Source organism: Uranotaenia lowii, chromosome 1, assembly GCF_029784155.1.
Source record: "Uranotaenia lowii strain MFRU-FL chromosome 1, ASM2978415v1, whole genome shotgun sequence".
Taxonomy (NCBI): Eukaryota; Metazoa; Arthropoda; class Insecta; order Diptera; family Culicidae; genus Uranotaenia; species Uranotaenia lowii.
This window is the reverse complement of record NC_073691.1, coordinates 37,168,189-37,185,816: the sequence shown is the minus strand read 5'-3', so window position 1 is coordinate 37,185,816 and position 17,628 is coordinate 37,168,189. Positions and strand designations below refer to the sequence as shown.

At 39.9% G+C, this 17,628-nt stretch overlaps 1 protein-coding gene across 1 annotated transcript; it reads left to right on the top strand.

Annotated features, from left to right (window-relative positions):
* The first annotated feature begins 10,666 nt into the window (after positions 1-10,666).
* On the top strand, positions 10,667-13,370 carry LOC129739183 (probable 4-coumarate--CoA ligase 1). Its single transcript, XM_055730609.1, has 2 exons — positions 10,667-11,906; positions 11,977-13,370. Exons 1-2 carry the CDS (start codon positions 10,833-10,835, stop codon positions 12,511-12,513), a joined length of 1,611 nt encoding a protein of 536 aa, XP_055586584.1. The 5' UTR covers positions 10,667-10,832; the 3' UTR covers positions 12,514-13,370.
* Positions 13,371-17,628: the final 4,258 nt, after the last annotated feature.

The following is a 17,628-nucleotide window of genomic DNA, read 5'->3' as shown; positions in this document are numbered from 1 at the left end:
ACCTTCTTCAATCAGTGGGGGACAAAATTGGAAAAGATGGGGGAGCTCCCATGTAAGTTTAAGATAAAGAGCTTTTCAAAGAAGGGACCATATTTTATAGGAGAGTTTTTTTGCGTACGGATATTTGGCATAACTTAGGCATAACAAAAAAAGATGTAACAAATGTTTTTATGGAAGTTCGTAACTTCCCACTTTGGGAAAAAATGGTGGAAAATCCATAAATTTTGGCATTATTTAAGTCATTATGAAGCTTTAAAAACAGAGTACAAATTTCAGATCTCGAAAAACAAATTTAGAGATCAAGTTTCCAATATAATTCAACGACTGATTTGTTTTCGTGTTGATTTGGAATAGCATTTCAGTCAATGATGTTTGTTATTAATAATACAATATAGTTTGCATTATATCCGACGTTTCGGCCGTAGATTCGGGCCTTTTTCAAAATTTCAAATAAATTCCTTGATTTCCTTTGAAAAAGGCCCGAATCTACGGCCGAAACGTCGTATACAATGCAAACTATATTATATTATTATTAATTACAAACATCATTGACTGAAATGCCATTCCAAATCAACACGAGATCAAGTTTCAGTAAATAATATATACCATCTTTGAATTGCAATTCGAAGCTCCAGCTGCAGCTCTCATTTCAAAGTTGTTGGATCTGAACTATGATGGTTTGACTTAAAAAAATGCTCACAAAAATCTAAATTTGAGTGAATTTTTACAAATTAAATTTATTTTTGGAATGTTTAGCAAAGCACACCGAGTCAGCTACACAGCAAAAAATTTCTAAAAGTATACGCAATCTAAAACACGAGCGAGCTATTTTTTCACAAGTGTAATTCAAAAAAGATGTAATTTTCAACTCCTTTTGATATAATTTTAGTCTTTTTTCAAAAAGTGAATTGAAATAAATTGTTTTGGTTTAAAATTACATTCCGTAATGCAAGGTTCAAACGATCGTTGAAATTTATATCACATATAGTGTAAATTTATATTTGTTGAATAAGGCATTACAAGTAAGATCTAAAATTACATCGGATAAAATTATTTGCTATTGTTTTGCCTTTTTTTGTACCAATATGTGATGTCACGTTCAAGCTGACCCCCCCTCCCCCCATGTCACAAATTGTTACAAAAATCGAAACCCCCTCTCCCCCCCCCTGACATCATTTATGGACGGCCCCTTACACGAATTTTTCGTCTTGAGAAAAATCGTTGATCATCATATTTTAAGAAACTTTGTTAAATAAGCGCATTTTAAAATGATGAACCTTGTAGAATATACCATTAAGCTATATATATACCATGTACTATTAGTACATTGTACTAAGTCTTAGTTATGACTTTTGTTTCTAATTTTCTGCGTATTAAACTCGTTGATTCTCTTGAGTGAAAGCCTCAACAATCCTGTCAATTAATACTCTCTGGGCATGGTGAGGGGCTCAATTATATCACTCTGATATAATTGGGTATGCCTTGACGCCTAAGCATCCTTACGTAGTAACACTATTACAGTTTTTTGATACTTAGGAGCACCCCCGGTTCACTAAGAATGCAAGTGAGCTGGGATATGGTGTTGGCCCCAGGGCTTTTTACCAACGCCCCACCAAGCATTCACTGGTCCGATCAGTAATAATTGTTTGACAGAGATTTTACACTTTACACTACATTAAACAACATTATTCAGAGGTTAATGGGTGAATATTACATTACAAATAATTTGTTTTACATATGACACAGCATAACATTACATACCGCAACAACGAAACTCAGCCCTCAGTGGCTATTATTTGTCTGTTATTTTACACATTCCAGCATTACACATCGTAACAACAAAACTCAGCCTACAGTGGCTATTATTTGTCTGTTTAGTTACACAACACAGCGTTACATATCGTAGCATCCGAACTGCAACACATTGGCACATTACGGAATGAATAGTCAAGTCACGAATGCCGCAAAGATGGTGAAGTGTCTCAAATAAACAAAAAATAAATAAATAGTAAAACCCTAGTTTCGCTCATAATAGAGCTCTTTAACCTCCTAACAAATTTTCCTCACTGTCAGCCATCCCCCTACATCTCATCAAGGACACGCATGTCAGCACCATCTACGAACGAAAGTTCCTATGATAGCACCACTATCACTACCACCAGCGGCAACAGCACCACTACCAAATAAGAAATCCGCCAGAAATAGTTCAGGTTGTCGATGTTTTTACATTATTGTAAGAACTTTCTTCACATGATGGCATGCTTGATATGTCGCCTTATTTTTTAAACAAGGTATATTGCTATTATTATTATCATTAGGTTTATTGGCTTGCACTAGTCTACTTATAATTTTAAAATTAATCATATTTAAAAAAATAGTTCATGAGTCTAACTATTTTTTTTTTTCAATTATTGTTAATGTTAAAGAAAGTACTTTCCTAATATTTTTTCTTCATACACCAACAAATCAGACTCTACTCCAATAATGAACTTTCTTGCAGGTGTAATTATCGGTATAAGAAACTATGCCGGACCAGCATCAACAAGTTTTCTCATTGCTGGCAACCGCAATGCATACGTCTAACATATTTCATATCCTATCACAAGACAAAGCGGTGTTTTTGGTAATCAGCGATGGCGGAAAGGCTATGACAATAAACTTTCGTTTGCTAAGCCGAGATGAGATGTTGCAGTAGACTGAGTCGATTTGGGGTCATTTTCGAATTTCTCAAACCCTGGGGTCTTAAAAGCTTCGTTTTAGTCCAAAACTCATCCATGATTTCTTGCAGAATTTTTTAGTAACGTTTACATGAGTAAATTTGAACTTTTAGGTTTGTACGGGAAAATTGAATATTTTGTACTGAAAAATCAACATCTTTTTTTTTCTTCTGTGGAACCGAGCGTATCTTTTTAGATAAGAAAGTTATTAGCTCTTTAACAGGTGTATGTCTTTCGGCATTGACAAACAAGAAATTCAATTGACACCACTGCTGGGTGCCTAGCAAAGTATTGCAAGACCACTTTTCATGCCATACATCGTGGGGCAGAAGCAGTGGAGTCAATTGAATTCATGGTTTATCAATCCAAAAAGACATACACCTGTTAAACAGCTAATAACTTTTTTGTCTAAAAAGATACGAAGTTATAATATTCGACAAAGTTGTTCAGCGGAAAATTTCCTTGAAGGAATTTATAAATTGGCACAAAAACCATAAGCAAGCTCGGTTCCACAGAAGAAACAAAAATGATGTTGATTTTTCAGTACAAAATATTCAATTTTTCCACATAAACCTAAAAGTTCAAATTTACTCATGTAAACGTTACTTAAAAATTCTGCAAAAAATCATGGATGAGTTTTGGACTAAAACGAAGCTTTTAAGACCCCAAGGTTTGAGAAATTCAAAAATGACCCCAAATCGACTCAGTCTAATGTTGCAGTAAGTTCGATTCTCACTATTTACTTTTTATTGTGGAATGAATTTTCTAATTGGATGAAAATCCCAAAAAAATGCTTTTCTTGTTTCGCTTGAGTAGTGGCCATTCGTCATTTTGCTTGGAAGCTCGAGTCTTTATGCCAGTAATGCTTTTCCAGTCATATCATCTTTGGTAAAATACACTTTTCAGCGCTTTTTCGACACAAATCGGTACTGGATTTTCGCAACCTCTTCTATTTATGGGTGCATAAAAAACAAATTTACATCATAACCATACATTTACAGTTCACCACTGAAGAAGGCTACAAAAATAGCCGAACGTAGGAAGAAACAACACTAGGTAAGTGACTGATAAAGCGTAAACTTTATCTGTGCGTAAACTATAAAAGTTCAAAATTGAAATCATCCAGTCAAAAACCAATGTCAAGCTGTTAATATGTTTCCAACAAAAGTGGATAGAAATCTTCCACGCGGTTTTCGCTGGGAATTCATACAACATTCTCAACAGCAATCATCATCGTTATTATTTATAAGTGAGTGCCGACTTTGCGATCTACAGAGGAATTTTATGAGCCAAGAAAATATTTCGCTTAAAAAATGCCAATGAATTCAACGAAAAAAAGGCAAGCATTGCTAAAAAAAGTAGGTATGCGATTGCCATTTCTGGCATTCACAGCACGCACCACACCACAGAAGCAAAAGAGATTTCACCGCATCGAATAGGCGGTTTGTGGGTTTTAAAGTTTGGATTTCGCCGCAGGAATTTTGAACCGATTCTGTTGCCAGATTATTGCTGCCACCGTCTTACGCATCCTGGTAAAGTACCAACTCCTCACGTAGGTCAGTCTCTACATGAGAAACATCCATGATGGGATTTACTTAGCAACATGAGAAAATTGTTGACAGAAAGTCAACAGACTGATGAATAGTTTTATTTGAAATTTCATTTGTGTGTCTCAAATAATCTCGAAGCTTGAGTCAAATTTAATAAATGTTGATTTAATATTCGTTTAAACAATGAATTTATAATGCCCTTTTTTATGAATAAATCAACTCCCAGCTACTTTAATTCAGGGCGGCTCAATTCAAACTAATGCAAATCTAGCTTGAAAAGTTCGCTACAAATCACGTAGTAGCAGTGACATTTTTCCCGCTCGCTGTCAGCTAGATTTCCGACGTATTTGGAACAATGATTCCGTTGACACCAGCGACGTTCCGATGACAATGATGATGCTGCTGCTTTTGGGGTAAAACGGGTATAACACGGATGATGAGAGTTGTTTGATGACACTTAATGGAAGCACGGTTCGCTGGTTTCGGATTTGTCGGTTCATGATCGTTCGTGAGCTACCTACCAATGATGTGTACATATGTAAGGTACACATGTGGTGCAATTCCGGTCCCTTCCAGGTGCCAAAGTTCGTCATAAGTATATATGTAGAAGCTAGGTATAGCTTTAGAACTCGAGAAGTTGTGTGAATGGAGTTTGTTTACAACTTTCAAGTGTTGATAGCTACAACGTTTCGATCGACTTAGCGTGAACAACATAAAGGTTAAGGTTGATCGGGTTGTTTTTTTTCGAACTTCATGTTAGCGATTTTCAACCACTAACCGACTAAATGTTCCGCTGAAGGGTTACAAGGTGTTTTTCATGTTGTCTGCTTCTTCAAACCCACCCATCTTTCGTGATTTTCTTTCATCGGCCAGTCTAATTATGAACTAGAAGCACGTGTCTTGAATTATGGAAAGTACCTGTACGCATTCAATCAACCGCTAAATTCAACTGGAACTGGAAAGCTCAGTCAATAAGATGGACTTGGACTTACGAAGACCAAAAATTTGAATACACTGAAATCATTTTTAAAAGATCTTTTTATCATTAACGTTTTTTTTTTAAACGATTTTTTCGAAATAAGATGGTTTTCAACCACGTCCAAAACAGCTCCTTGACGTTCCCGCTCTTTGCCAAACCACTCCTGGGATGTCAATTGGCTATGACGTAATTTTTCAACAGAATTCTAGTCCGGAAAAGACACAGGGTCTAACATCCGGAACAACCGTAAAAGTAAGTAGATTGGAAATTACCAATTTACAGTCGTGAACGCTATTTGACATTAATTTTATGATATTTTCTCACATAAGTTTCCTCAATTTTTTCAACGATATTCTTTAAACTGAGGTTGCCAGAATTTTTTCATCACGTATCCGGGCCGGACAAACCGGGCTCTTTTTATATAAAAACCTGGCAAAATCCGGGCATCCGATTTCAAATTGACGACCATAAATCCGGACAATATCCGGGCAAATTTGGTCAAAACTCAGAAATTCCTCAACAAAAATCAAGAAATTTTTTTTATCAAAACCCCTCGATAGATTTTGAACCGTATTTTATGCTGGGCATTTTTCAATGGAATCCAGGCAACCGGGCCGGGCCGTACTGCTCTTAAATTTAGTATTAAATTTCCGGGCAAACCCGGATAAATCCGGGCAATCTGGCAACCTTACTTTAAACGTGTACAACTATTATATAAAAAGAGAATCCAGGTTCAGCAAAATACTGGCAATTCAATGTGGTGATGATGAGAAAAAAACGTTGCAAAGGTTATAGTAAAGTTTTTTCATCGTAAACATATTTAGTTACCATGACAAAAGTGACGTCACTACAGTTGTTTATGTTTATTATTCTTTCTTCACTCGGACGTACAAAAGTGTACGTTCTCTTGCGCCACCTTAGTAAAAGTGTACGTCATTGTTGTCAATCAACACATTAGGGACCGCCAGTAAATTTAAGCCGAAACACACTGAAATTAGGCATTCTATATCACAAAACCCGCTTGATTGTATTCTATAAATTTGGTGTTGTTGAGTGACTGAATATGTTGTGTTCAATTTAATAGAATTAAGTTTTATTATTAGATTTGTAACGTTTCAATTATGCTTCTAAAAGAAGCACATACGTGGCAAGCGAGAAAAGACGAGATATCTGAAAGCCAAAAGTGTTTATTTTGTATGATTGGCCTAAAAATCGGATCTGTTCAGAATTTCAGCTCAGTCGGACCTCAAAACGGTAAAACACATCATAATTGGTAATAAAGTTAGCTCATTAAGTTTAGTGGACATATAGTCTGAGTTACTGGGCCAAAACTTGAAATTTTCACAAGGAGATTTCGTTGAGAAAAAACAAAAAGATTAAGTTAAGTGAAAACAGTTGAGGAGTAAAAATATACAGTTGAGGAGTATTTTTCTATACGAAATTCTACTAACATTAAATTACTGCTACAGTTACGGAAGAATCGCTAGCCTGAAGAAGCATTAAGCGCGTTTAAGTTTCGTGAAGGTAAACTGAAGTGTTTAAGATTGAATTGTATGTTAACTTATGTAGGTCTAATATCACAGGTAATCTTGGCGTAAACCTGAATATTCCGCTAAACATAGTCAGTGCCGATCATAGTTAGTGCCGAACCTGACTGGAGAACAGGTAAATCCTAAATAAGACAACCATTTAAAATCTTAACAGTTAGATAACCGTTGTAAACAATTGCGTTTGCCACAGGTTAAAATCAGTGCTATCCGTACCGTACGACACTCGAATTTCGGATTGAACACAATATTAACAAAAAGGGCATTAAACGTGAGTAGCAGTAGACAAATAATGCAAAGTTTCAGTTTTTTGACCCTCCAAAATCACCAAATTAATTTTGATTCGAAATGACTTAAACTGCATGAAACGTCAAGACCCCTCCTAGTGTCATCTCTAAAAAAATTGGCCAAAAATCGATTTTCTAAAGAGTCAAATATTTGCAAAACGACCAGTTTTCCAAAATAGAATATCTCGAGGAGAGGATTTTGACGTTTCATTCATTTTCGAGTCATTTGGCAGATAAATGGAAATTTCTTTTTTCCGGATTTCTTTTGGGGTAAGCTGCGAGCCTTGCGAGCCTATGACTGAGAAAAAAACCAGCAGCGAGTAGTGAACTAGAAATTTCGGATGCAAATCGAAAGGACCAACGCGACGGAAAGGAACCAGCAATTGGAAACTTGGATCATAGAACTGTCAATCTCTAAATTTCATGGGCAGTACTTACGTGCTCTCCAACAAATTGAAGAGCGGTAAATTTGACATCGCAGCGCTGCAGGAGGTGTGCTGGAAAAGCTCCTGGGTAAGTGCGTTCCGAAATGTTCATACCATCTACCAGAGCTGTGGCAGCACACGAGTTTGGAACTGCTTTTATAGTGATGAGAAATATGTAAAAGCGCGTGATCGGGTGGTGGCCGATCGACCTACGAATGTGCCGGTTGAGAAACACGGTCCTTTTCTTCATCATCAACGTGCACAACCCTCACTTCGGAAGTACCGGTGACGACAAAGACGAATATTACACGCAGCTGGAGCGTGAATACGACCGCTGCCCAAAACATGATATCAAGATCGTCATCGAAAATTTTAACGCTCAGGTCGACCAGGAGGAGGTATTCAAATCGTAGATTTCGCCGCCTCCAAACGAATGACCGTACGCAGTACCTTTTTCCAACACTGCCTCCCACACAAGTACACCTGGAGATCATCCTACCAAATGCAATCACGTTTTTGACATCATCGATGTCAGATGCTGTCGAGTCACCAACATCGAACAGATCACTGTCTGGTGATGGTGAAGAGGAGCCCTGAACTCTCCGTAGTGCACAACATACGAAACCGACGCTCGCCTCGGTTAAATATCGCACGGCTAAAGCATCCAGATGTTGCGGCAGACCACGCGTATCTGGACGGTGTCTCTCTTGAGGACTGTTAGGATACCATCAAGACAGCCATCAACAGCGTTGTGAAGGACGTCATCGGGCATGTGGAATGAACACGACCGAACGACTGGTTCGACGAGGAGTGTAGGAGTGTAGTGCAAAGAAGCACTCGTCAAAAAGTGGAAAATCATCCAACAGCGGAAGAGGCAGCGAGTCCAAATTTTCCAGGAGAAAAAGTGCCGCCTGGTAGAGGAGAAGCTTGAGGAGCTAAAGCAGCTGCATCGTTTCCAGGAAACACGAAAGTTCTATTAGAAGCTTAACACATCCCGCTAAGACTTTGTGCCGTGAGGCGAAATGTTCAGGGATAAGGACGGAGGCATCCTGACGGAAAATCATGAGGTGATCAAAAGTAGAACACCTGACTGAACCATTCCCAATGATGAACGAAGTTAAGGAAGCCATTCGCCAACTGCATAGTATCAAATTGGCAGGGAAGGATGGCATCACAGCTGAACTAATCAAAATGAGCCCGGGCAAGTTGTCCGATTGCCTACACTGGGTAATGGTCCGGATCTGGGACACGGAACAGCTACCGGAGGAGTGGAAGGAGGGGTCAATATGACACATCTAAAAGAAGGGAGATAAACTGGACTGTGAGAACTACCGAGCGATTACAGTCCTAAATGTCGCCTACAAAGTGTTGTCCCGAAATCATAAGGCCGGCTTCATGGAGGGACGGTCTGCGATGGACCAGATATTCACACTACGGAAAACCCTCTACAAAAGCCGTTTACCCGCAGTCTTTACGCACCATCTATTCATCGACTACAAAGCCGCATACAACACGATCGACCATGAAGAGTCATGGAAAATTATGTAAGAAAACGGCTTCTCTGGAAACCAGAGAAAACTGACTGACCAGACTGATCAAGGCGACGATGGATGGAACGCAGTGCTGTGAGCGGATCTCGAGTGGATTGTCGAGTTAATTCGAATCACGCGAGGGCTTTGACAAGGTGATGATCTATCCTGCATGATGTTCAACGTGGCGCTGTGTTATTCGAGCGGTTGGCGAAATACGGGCATGATTTTCAACAGATCCAGCTTTGTCGACGACATTGATATATTTGGCAGATCAGCTTTGGCAGTGGAGGAGATCTACCGCAAACTGAAACGCAAAGCAGGAAGGATTGCGTTAATGATTGATACGTCCAAGACGAAGTATATGCTGCTCCGAGACCGCCCGAACCCGCTTGTTCAGTAATAACAAGGTCACGATCGACGGCGACGGGCTGGATATAGTCGAAGTCTTTGACACCAGCCGTGAGATCCGGCAACGAATTATCAGCGGATGTCGTGCCTACTATGGACTTCACCAGCAACTGCGGTCGTGAAGACTTAACCCTCGCACGAAATGTAACCTGAACATGACGTTCATTAGACCGGTTGTTCTCTACGTGGGTATTGCTAGAGGAGGACCAGCGCATACTCTAAGTCAGGCATGTCAAACTCGTTTAGGTGTGCGGGCCGCATTAAAAATTGTCTATGACGTAGAGGGCCGCAGCCAAAATCAGTTAAATCGGTACATTCAGCTTTAGTTTTTTTTGCAGTAATATTTTACATAAAAATCAGTGGTGTTTTTTTGTGACAATTTAAGACGAAGCTACGCAGGCCGCATTGACCTAGGCCGCGGGCCGCATGCGGCCGGCGAACCCCCAGTTTGACATGCCTGCTCTAAGTATTCGAGCGACAAGTGTTAGAACCATCTTTGGCAGCGTACAGGAGAACGGAGTGTAGAAGCGAAGGATGAACCATGAGTTCGCATGACTCTACGGCGATCCCAGCATCCAGAAGCTGGCGAAGGTTGGTAATGGTAATTACACAGGAAAAAAATTGAATTCCTTCTTTTGTCACTCGATGTTGAGAAATCACGAGGGGGGAGAGCTTGTATGCAAAATAGAATTCTCAATAACAGTAAGATTTCCGCTCATTGAACTTTTTGAAACTTAGAAAAATTTATCAATATTTTCAATCAAACCTTCAAGAAGCGGATGTGGTGTTAATTCTAGAGCATGGCTGAATTATATAAACTATTTAGAAGGAGAGAAAATAACATCGACATTTCAAAACTAATACAGTTAATTGCGATAATTTTTTCCCCAACCACCTTTCATCAGAATGAAGTCTGAACTCATCTAACAATCAGTTTAATCTGAAACACTTGAAATTGAACAAAAATCGCGTGCAACGGCTTTAATCTTGAATTGTATTGGTTGCAAAATGCATCCTACACGCTTCGCATAGTTTCTGATTTATAGAGCGAAGAACAAAGTCAATATTGGCGGTAAATTCAGTTGAAGTGTTACCCGATGACAACGGATTCTGAATTTGGTTCAAAGGCAATAAAAAGAAAGGCATTGCTAGACAGTTACTTCCCGTTCCCATTTTAGCAGCAGCTGAAATGTTCCAGACAATTGGACTAATCGCTCGGTATTCCACTAACTTAAGAGTAAAACTATTCCTCTTGAAATGATAAGATACATATGTAGTAGCTACTGGTGAAGATTAGTTAGATCGCTTATCAACATTTGAAATTGGGAAGGGTGGACATTTATAAAAGAACTTCCCCACGGGGAAGGTGGAACTAGTTTACTTCAAAATGTCGCGTTGGGACCCCGAATCGCGAACTTGGCACGGGCCAAGCCAACCGCCGATCGTAAATCCTCAAGCTAGCTTGGGTCAGGTGGTGTTGAATCTGCTGGAACGTACCCCGGATAAGGTGTTCCAAATATGTGCCGATACCGAGGAAGTTTACACCTGTGGCCAAGTACGAAATCTGGCGATCCACGTGGCCCTCAATTTGCAGAAGAAGTATGGTCTGAAGAAAGGTGATGTGGTCAGCATGATAGTGACCAATAAAGCTTGCGTAACACCTTTGGTTTTCGGGTGTTTCTTGTTGGGGACTCCTATCCATACCTTGGATGCATCCTTCGAAGAGCACGATCTGATGCATATGTTTAAGATTACGAAACCGAAGTTGGTGTTTTGTGAATCGGGGAACTTGAAAACTATACAAAATTCTTTGGAATCTTTGAATATAAACGCAACTATTTTGTCACTGGGTGAAGTTTCAGTTCTAGATGAGCTTTTTGAACCATTGGAAGCAGAGAAATCATACAGACCACCTTATCTGGGTAATTCGGATACAACTTTGGCAGTCATAGTGTGTTCCTCGGGTAGTACGGGTTTCCCGAAAGCGGTCTGTCTAAGCCACTCGCAGCTGATAGCACCTCACTCGTGGACCAGTCATCTTGGAGACCACATACTTCTCTGCTTCAGTTCGTTGTACTGGATTTCGGCGTTCCATATGTTAATGGCAACGGTCCTGAACGGCGGCAAACGGATCACGACTTCGAAACCTTTTAGTGCTCAATACGCGTACCGGTTGATCGAAAAGTACCAGGTGTCCTATGTCTTCACACCTCCCTCGCTACTTGCAGAAATGGTAGAATTTTGTGAACCCAGTGGAATGCGTCTTCCTTCGCTGAAGATTGTCGGATGTGGTGGAAGCAGCTTACCGGGTGTGCTGAAGGACCGCGCCAACGCTTTGCTAAAGCCAACCGGTCAGGTTTATGTTGGCTACTCGATGAGTGAATTCGGAGCCGTTGTAGCAATAGATCTGTTTGGGAAGCCGAACTCAGCTGGAGTTCTAATGCCGAATGTTTCGGCGAGGGTGAGTTACTTACTCAAATAACACGGTTCAACTTTAAGACATTTTTTTTTTAATTTTTCATACCTTCCAGATTGCTGACGACTCCGAAAGTCTTCTGGGACCGGAACAGGAAGGTGAGATCCAAATACTCTACACTCATCCCTTCATCGGGTACTACGGCAATGAGGAGGCAACTCGGGCCTTGCTCACCGAAGATGGTTTTATACGCACCGGAGATATCGGACGCTTCGACGACGAAGGCTACCTAACTATTACGGATAGGAAAAAGGAAATGATCCGCTATCGAGGCTACCAAATAGCTCCGGCCGAGCTGGAAGCACTACTCCTGGCGATCGAGGGAATCCGGCACGCGGCAGTGGTGGCCATTCCGGATCCGGTTCCGCCGCATGTTGACTTTGCAACGGCTCTTTTGGTGAAAAATCAACAGACTGGGTGCAGTCTTGAGGAGGAAGAAATTTTGAGCACGATCAATAGTCAAGTGCCGGACTATAAAAAGCTGCGAGGTGGTGTTTACTTCGTGGATTCTTTGCCACGAACGGCCAACGGGAAGGTGAACCGTAGGGAAGCGAAGAAATTGGCGCTGAAGGTTGCCCAGCTAGAGAAATGAGACTAGTGTTTTAAGCAAGGAATTAGTCTAGTTTAAATTAACATCTGATCATGAATAAACCAATTCTTGGAATTTACTTATAAACATATTTTGACGATCGATGTAACTACATTCAACTGATGAAATAATCAGAATAATGTACTGAGTATGTTCACAAAATTGTGAGTCCTCGGTCGTCGTACTCTAGAAAACATCTGTCAAATTGTAAATACACACTAACGTCTGTCGCTCATAAGAATACACCAATGCCTGACTGTTGGATTCATCTACCACTTTTCCGTTGAAATACTTTTTTTGGAAAGACTATTGAGGGACAGCTACAAATTGAACTTTCCGAACGAGTAGCGCGTAAAATTGATGTAACATTAAAGGACATCCTAATTAGAAGACATCTTACAGTATCACAGTTTTTTATCGAGCAACCAATCAAATCAAGCAATATATTTCTTCGAAATTAATAGATTTTTCAAGGACTTTCGAAGTGCTCTCCGTAAAGCGGATATCTACTTGAAAGCACATGTCTACTCCCACCTCAAAGATTATTATAGTGACAAAAACGAACAAGAGAAATGGTAAAAATGTAACGTAAGAGTTCAGGAACAAAACCAACTGTCGTGCTCACTATCAGAACCACTCATTTTCACTTGTTTTTTCACAGCTTACAATTAAGCACCCAATTTTTTTTTTCAGTAATACCTATAGTCACAACCGTCTTTCCTGAAACTCGTTTACTGAATGATCGCAATCCCTTTTTTTTCATTCCTTCTCATTCTGGCATGTGTGTAAGGTTTTTTTTTTAATATTTCTCAACCTGTCGATTTACATAAACCGGACTGTTCAGTGTTCTTTTAAAATCGTATTGCATTTTTTTTAATGAATTTAATACTTTTTTTATTTATTTTTTTACTTATCTACCGATATCCACTACACCCCCCCCCCCCCCCCCCATTCTGAGGAGGATAAGGGCCAGAACTTGGAATAAGATTCCAGGATCAAGTTTAAAGAAACTGAATAATGATCTGAATCAAGACTCTTGAATTCGGGATGAGCATCAAGTATTTATTTTTGAACTAGGATCAAAAACCAAGATCATGGTACAAAATCCAGGATTCAAGATTCAGGATCAGGATCAAGTAATTAAAATTTAGAATGCAGGGCCGTAACTAATAACTCTATATCAGGATCAAGATTGAAATCCGAGGACCGGAAGAAAAATCAGAACAAGGATCCTGAATCAGCAAGGTTTCGGGATTCTAGATCAATATATGATCAGGATCAGCGCCGGGAACGGGAAGAAGAACTTTATTAGAATTAGAATCAGAATTAGGTTTCAAAATCCAAGATCTGATCAATAATTCAATAGCAGGATCAAGTCTTACGGGAATCGGGATCAGGCTATAAAATCCAGGCGTAAGGATTCAGGAGAAGCTCAAGTTTACAATTCGGGATCATATTTAGAATGTGGAATTAGAATTGGAATCTAGGGACTGAATCGGGATTCAAGATTAATTATCCACGATCAGGCAGGATTAGAAACCGCAAACAAGCTCCGGGAGGAAGATTAAGGATAAGGATCCTGAATCAGCAAGGATCTGGGATCCTAGTTCTGCATTTAAATGTCTAGGATAATAATCAAGACCAAGGATTTTTTTTCTTTTTTTTTATCAAACTAAAAATAATATGTTCACATAATAACTACAATAAAAGTTAAGAAACCTTCCAACAACCTATTGTTTGTTTTTTCTTTCATTTCCAATCAATAAATCAATCTTTCAGAACTACAAATCTCAACTATCTCAATGGAACTTGTAGGGATGAGATGAAGGATATGCAGAAGACAAATAAAACTAACAAAAAAATAAATTTTTGCAACACAAGGAAAAACAAACAAAACAAAATCCGTCATTGATCTATTCTTATGAGCGACAGACGTGAATTGAGAATCGTAAGCATTGTAAGAATCGTAAAACCACGACAATGTCATCGTTGGTAGAATAAGCACAAGAGCGCAAATTTCAAAGGCTGCTGCTGATTGATTGATTTGATTTGGCCTTCCTGTAGAAAAAATGGATTGACTTAGGAAGTGCAGGTTTTGAAGGCTGCTGCTGCTGCTATAAAAGACGGATTGGCTTAGTAGGCGCAGACTTTCAAGGCTGATACTGCTGATTTTTTTGTTATGATTTGGCCTTCTGGTGGAGGAAGACGGAATTGACTCAGGAAGCGCAGATTTTTATGGCATCTTCTGCTGATTGTTTGTTATGAGTTGGCCTTCCGGTGGAAAAATACGGATTGGCTTGACAGCGCAGATTGTAAAGGCTGCTGCTGCTGATTGTTTGTTTTGATTTGGCATTTCGGTGTAAAAAGACAGATTGGCTTAGGAAGCGCAGATTTTCAAAGCTGATACTGCAGGTTCTTTGTTATTATTTGGCCTTCCAGTGGAAAAAGACGGATTGGCTTAGAAAACGCAAAATTTTTAAGGCTTCTGCTGATGATTATTGGTTTTGATTTGACTTTCAGGTGGAAAAGACGAAATTGGCTTAGTATTTTACGAGACGAAATTGGCGCAGATTTTCAAGGCTTCTGCTGCTGATTGATTGTTATGATTTGGCCTTCCTGTGGAAGAAGCCGGAATTGGCTTAGGAGGCGCAGATTTTTAAGGCTGCTACTGCTGATTGTTTGTTTTGATTTGGCGTTCCGGTGGAAAAAGACGGATTGGCCCAGGAAGCGCAGATTTTTAAATCTGCTGCTGATTTATTGATTTGATTTGGCTTTACAGTGGATAAAGACGGAATTTGCTTAGAAAGCACAGATTTTTAAGGCTGATAGCGATAGGAAGCGCAGATTTTTAAAGGCTTCTGCTGCTGATTGTTGGTTTTGATTTGGCCATACGGTAGAAAAAGACGGATTGGCTTAGGAAGCGCAGATTTTGAAGGCTTCTGCTGCTGATTGTTCGTTTTGATTTGGCCTTCCGGTGGAAAAAGACGGATTGGCTCAGGAAGGGCAGATTTTTAAGGCTGATACTGCTGATTGTTTGTTATGATTTGGCCTTCCAGTGGAAAAATACGGATCGGCTTAGGAAGCGTGAGGCTTCTGCTGATGATTGTTGGTTTTGATTTCTGCTGTTGATTGTTTGTTTTGATTTGGCGTTCCGGTGAAAAATTACGGATTGGTTTAGGAGACGCAGATTTTTAAGGCTGTTTCTGCTGATTGTTTGATAAGATTTTGTATTCCAGTGTATAATGAGGAATTGGCTTTGGAAGCGCAGATTTTCAAGGCTGCTGCTGCTGATTGTTTGTTATAATTTGACTTTCCAGTGTAAAAAAACGGATTTGTTTATTAAGCGCAAAAGTTTAAGGCTATTGATGCTGATTGTTCGTTTTGATTTGGCGTTCCGGTGGAAAAAGACGGATTGGCTCAGGAAGCGCAGATTTTTAATGCTTCTGCTGCTAATTTTTTGTTTTGATTTAGCCTTCCGGTGGAAAAAAAGATGGATTGGCTTAGGAAGTGCAGATTTTAAAGGCTGATGCTGCTGATTCTTTGTTATTATTTGGCATTCCGGTGTAAAAAGACGGAATTCGCTTAGGAAGCGCAGATTTTCAAAGCTGATCCTGCTGATTGTTTGTTATGATTTGGCCTTTCGGTGGAAAAAGACGGATCGGCTTGGAAGCGCAGATTTTGAAGGTTTCTGATGCTGATTGTTTATTTTGATTTAACCTCCCGGTGGAAAAAGACGAATTGGTTTAGGAAGCGCAAATTTTTAAGGCTGATACTGCTGATTTTTTGTTATGAGTTGACCTTCCGGTGGAAAAAGACGGAATTTACCTAGGAAGCGCCCATTTTTAAAGGCTTCTGCTGCTGATTGTTGGTTTTGATTTGGCTTTCCGGTGGAAAAAGACGGTTTGGCTTAAGAAGCGCAGATTTTTAAGGCTGCTGGTGATTTATTGGTTCGATTTGGCTTTCCGGTGTATATAGACGGAATCTGCCTAGGAAGCACGAATTTTTAAGGCTGACACTGCTGATTGTTTGTTATGATTTGGCCTTCCAGAGGAAAAAGACGGATTGACTTAGGAAGCGCAAATTTTTAAGGTTTCTGCTGATGAGTGTTTGTTTTGACTTGGCCTTCCGGTGGAAAAGGCGAAGCGCTTAGGCTTAAGAAGCGCAAATTTTTAAAGCTGAAGCGTGGTTTCAGCACTAACAAAGTTTAAAGAATTCTTCGTCACGCTTTCCAGCTCAGCTGCTGGCAGGGAGCAACAATAGCAAAAACAAACTGAAAACGGTCTTGCTGGTAGAAGCAACAAATGCGTTTTGAGTTCGTTTCCGGTTGTTTGAATGCGATTGGTGTGTTTTTGACATTGAAATTCATTTAGCTTAACACGATTGAGGTGTGTGAGTGAACGGCAAAGAAGAGGGACCCATTTGAGGAACAGTCAATTGAGTGTGACGGACCAGAAGGTTTCACAGTCACAACTTCACGCCTCATGACGCTGACGGATCTCAACCCATCTATAACCACCTCCTATTCCTGCGCTTTATCGTTCTCCTTATCGATTGATTGTGCCTCCATATCTTGGTCCGATTCTGCCTCGTGCGAGTTTTCTTGGCTGTTACGTTGCTTTGCGCTCGACTTCATATGCTGGCGTGTTGTAGGTAAAGGAGCGCTTCTTGTTTTCTTAGCTGTTTCGTTGATGCTTGTCGGTTTAACCGGGTCGGTTTTTGGTTTCAATTTGAGATTTGCAGAGGAACTTGAACCGAGAATTTGCCTGTAGGATGAATATGGTCGATCTTCACCCCCCTCTACGCTAGTTTTCTCTCCGTTGATCTGTCTCAAACGATCGTTTACCCAAAGGAACTTCAGCCTTTAAGTGATCCGTTTCCCCGCACTCAAAGCACTTATTCAGAAGTCTGTCGTAATAAAGCCTTGCTTGGAAGTGGAGCACATGGACCATGGTCGGCAATTCTTCCGTAACCTCCATGTAAATGCCCCTAACTACGTTCCAAATGGAAGATCGCGTTTCGACACTGTATCTTCCCATATTTCGATATGACTTGAGCAATCTCCGAATCAAGTACATCCGGAGGTAGACTAAAAATCCGAACTACTATTACCATTTCCAG